General features: G+C 57.0%; 1 protein-coding gene across 1 annotated transcript; it reads left to right on the top strand.

Annotated features, from left to right (window-relative positions):
- LOC102705190 (G-type lectin S-receptor-like serine/threonine-protein kinase At5g24080) lies at window positions 1-2,712 on the top strand. The gene has a single exon (XM_006661524.3). The coding sequence runs from the start codon at window positions 53-55 to the stop codon at window positions 2,474-2,476; it is 2,424 nt and encodes an 807-aa protein (XP_006661587.2). The 5' UTR covers window positions 1-52; the 3' UTR covers window positions 2,477-2,712.
- Window positions 2,713-3,663: the final 951 nt, after the last annotated feature.

Consider the following 3,663-nt stretch of genomic DNA (forward strand, 5'->3'; position numbering starts at 1 on the left):
GCAAGAGCAATTCCGCATTATTGATTCCATCCATCTTCGACTACGAGGGAGAATGGCCATGGCCATGGCGGCCGCCCTCTTCCTCCTCCTCCTCCTCCTCCCTGCCCTCGCCGCCGCCCAGAACCAGACCTTCTCCGCCAACGACGGGCCCTGGCGCCCCACGGAAACCAACCGCACCCTCGTCTCCAAGAGCGGGTCCTTCGGCGCCGGCTTCCTGCCCTCCCCCTCCTCCCCGGGCAAGTTCCAGTTCGCCGTCTGGGTCAACGCCAACCCCGACAGGACCGTGATATGGTACGCCCACAAGAACAACTACGCCGCCGTGGAGGCCGACGGCAGTTCCACGCTAGCCATCGACGCGGCGGGCAAGCTGTCCTGGACCGCGGGCTCATCGGTAGTTTGGTCCCCCTCCCCCGCCATGAACGCCAGCGCCAGCACCACGAGTCTGAACGACTCGGGAAGCCTCGTCCACGGCGCCTGGTCCAGCTTCGGGGAGCCGACGAACACGCTGATGCCGTTGCAGGCCATTCCTGGGGCTGGAACCAACCACAGCATCACTCTGCAGTCCAACAACTCCCTCTTCCAGCTGCTCAACTCCTACACCCTGCAGCACGGCACCTTCATGTACGCCAACATCAGCTCCTCCGTCACCCCCCTGCTCAACTTCACCCCCGATGGCACCCTGCTACTCTCCGGCGGCTCCTCTCTTATCGCCTCCGACAAGGACTCCCCTCGCCGCCTGCGCCGCCTCACGCTCGACTACGACGGCAACCTGCGCCTCTACAGCCTGCAGCCCAACACCAGGCAGTGGCGCGTCGTTTGGCAGCTGGTGCAGGAGCTCTGCACCATCCGAGGCTCTTGCCCTGGCCAAGCCTCCATCTGCGTCCCTCAGGGCGCCGACGCCATCACCTGCGTCTGCCCGCCAGGATACCACTCGCTTGGCCTTGGCGCCGGCTGCGCCCCCAAGATGAACTACAGCGGCCGGGGCAACGACGACAAGTTTGTCCGGATGGACTTCGTCGCCTTCTCCGGGGGCGCCGTGACCGCCGTGTTGGACCCCGGGAACTACATGACCAAGCTGTCGCCGCAGAACCTGGCGGACTGCGAGAGCAAGTGCCGGGCCAACGCCGGATGCGTCGCCTTCGGCTACAAGTTCGGCGGCGACCGGACGTGCCTGCACTATACCAGTCTGGTGGACGGGTACTGGTCGCCGGCGACGGAGATGTCGACCTACCTGCGGGTGGTGGCGTCCAACAACGACACCAACAACTTCACGGGGATGACGACCATGATCGACACGGTGTGCCCGGTGCGGCTGGCGCTGCCGGTGCCGCCCAAGCAGGGGCGCAGCACGATCCGCAACATCGCCATCATCACGGCGCTGTTCGCGGTGGAGCTGCTGGCCGGGGTGCTGTCCTTCTGGGCGTTCCTGCGAAAGTACTCGCAGTACAGGGAGATGGCGCGCACGCTGGGGCTGGAGTACCTGCCCGCCGGCGGGCCACGGCGGTTCTCGTACGCGGAGCTGAAGGCGGCGACCAAGGACTTCTCGGACGTGGTGGGGCGTGGCGCGTACGGGACGGTGTACCGCGGCGAGCTCCCGGACAGGCGGGCGGTGGCGGTGAAGCAGCTGCAGGGCGTGGGCGGAGGGGAGGCGGAGTTCTGGGCCGAGGTGACCATCATCGCAAGGATGCACCACCTGAACCTGGTGCGGATGTGGGGATTCTGCGCGGACAAGGAGCAGAGGATGCTGGTGTACGAGTACGTGCCCAATGGGTCGCTGGACAAGTACCTGTTCGCACACGGGCACGGCGGCGACGGCGACGGCGACGGCGGCAGGAAGCAGCCCGTGCTTGACCTCCACACCCGCTACCGCATCGCCCTGGGCGTCGCTCGCGCCATCGCGTACCTGCACGAGGAGTGCCTCGAGTGGGTTCTGCACTGCGACATCAAGCCGGAGAACATCCTGCTGGAGGACGACTTCTGCCCCAAGGTCTCCGACTTCGGGCTGTCCAAGCTCACCAGCAAGAAGGAGAAGGTGACCATGTCTCGCATCCGCGGCACCCGCGGCTACATGGCTCCCGAGTGGGTCATCCACCGCGAGCCCATCACCGCCAAGGCCGACGTCTACAGCTTCGGCATGGTGCTCCTTGAGATCGTCTCCGGCCGCCGCAACTACGGCTTCCGCCAGGACTCCGTCGGCAGCGAGGACTGGTACTTCCCCAAGTGGGCGTTCGAGAAGGTCTACGTGGAGCGCCGCATCGACGACATCATCGACCCCCGCATCGTCCAGGCCGAGGCCTACGACGACGACGCCGCCAGCGTCGCCACCGTCGAGCGCATGGTCAAGACGGCCATGTGGTGCCTTCAGGACCGCGCCGACATGAGGCCCTCCATGGGCAAGGTCGCCAAGATGCTCGAGGGCACCGTCGAGATCACCGAGCCCGTCAAGCCCACCATCTTCTGCGTCCAGGACGACTGACACTCGTACGCCGTTGCAATGCGATATTCTGCTTAAATTATGATGCAACTGCTTGATGAGGTGTCTCCAAATTAAGATGATGCATCATACATACTCTCTGTACACAACACAGCAGAGCAAGGCAAAATGTACATGGACTTTATTGTTCCTTCTTGCATATTTTTTCGCAGGCAGCTTGAAAATGAGATGCACCATAAATCCTGGTGTCAATCAAATTCATCGGAATTGCTTTATTCTTAGGTTCTTCAATTCGCATCTCGTTGTACTACATATATTAGTTTTTCTTATAGATATATATATATATATATATATATATATAGATAGATAGATAGATAGATAGATAGATAGTGTTTTTTTTATAAAAGAAATTCCAAACGAACAACTAGTACTTGCATCTTGCATGCCCGGTCAAGTCAAAACAGGGCGTCTATTAAAAACGCTAGCTTCTTGCACACCCAGGTTTGACTGACCAAACCTTCGTTCGCCTCTAATTGGTTATCTAATTCAACACGATTATTGGCTGACTGATCCCTTCGTTTTACTAATACTAGACGCACACTTAGGTCTAGCTGGTCCGATCGTCTGACCAAACCTTCGTTTTACTGCTGCTGTCCTCATTGGTCGTCGCCAAGATTGTCCTCACCCTCATTGCATGATCTGTATGTAGTGGCGATGGTAACCATATGAATTGAGACAAGCGGCAGTGGTCATGATCTATGCCAATCTGGAAGCTCGGTGGCTATGCCGGCACGGAGGGGAGAGATGTGGCACTGGCTGTGAAGGACTAGAAGGGAGATACACGGCATTGTGGGTGGAGTGAACAATGGGGGCAGAAGGATTTGGGTTTTTTTGACAATTCGGACTGATATTCTATTTGATTTTTAATCTAGTATAAAACCATGGACATACATATAAGTTCAAAAGTTTGATGACTGAAAGATAAAATGTAAAGTATTGGTCTGATCATTCAAAGATAAAATATAAAGTGTTGAATAGGGTCTGATAGAAAAACACATTGGAGAGACACTTTTATTATAGAACCAATGTGCTAAATATGGTTTCATTATGTGTATAGTTTCTCTTGTGACACTATTCTTCCTATTGGTTTACTGTTAATTTACGTGTGATAACGCTACGATGTTATGCACATCATCTCGATTGATTTAAGTACATCAACATATTAATTA

This window comes from Oryza brachyantha, chromosome 10 (genome assembly GCF_000231095.2).
Source record: "Oryza brachyantha chromosome 10, ObraRS2, whole genome shotgun sequence".
Classification (NCBI taxonomy): domain Eukaryota; kingdom Viridiplantae; phylum Streptophyta; class Magnoliopsida; order Poales; family Poaceae; genus Oryza; species Oryza brachyantha.

Bases quoted from the DNA above. Each gene is read 5' to 3' on its own strand.
- LOC102705190 (XM_006661524.3), top strand. From the start codon at position 53: ATGGCCATGGCCATGGCGGCCGCCCTCTTCCTCCTCCTCCTCCTCCTC.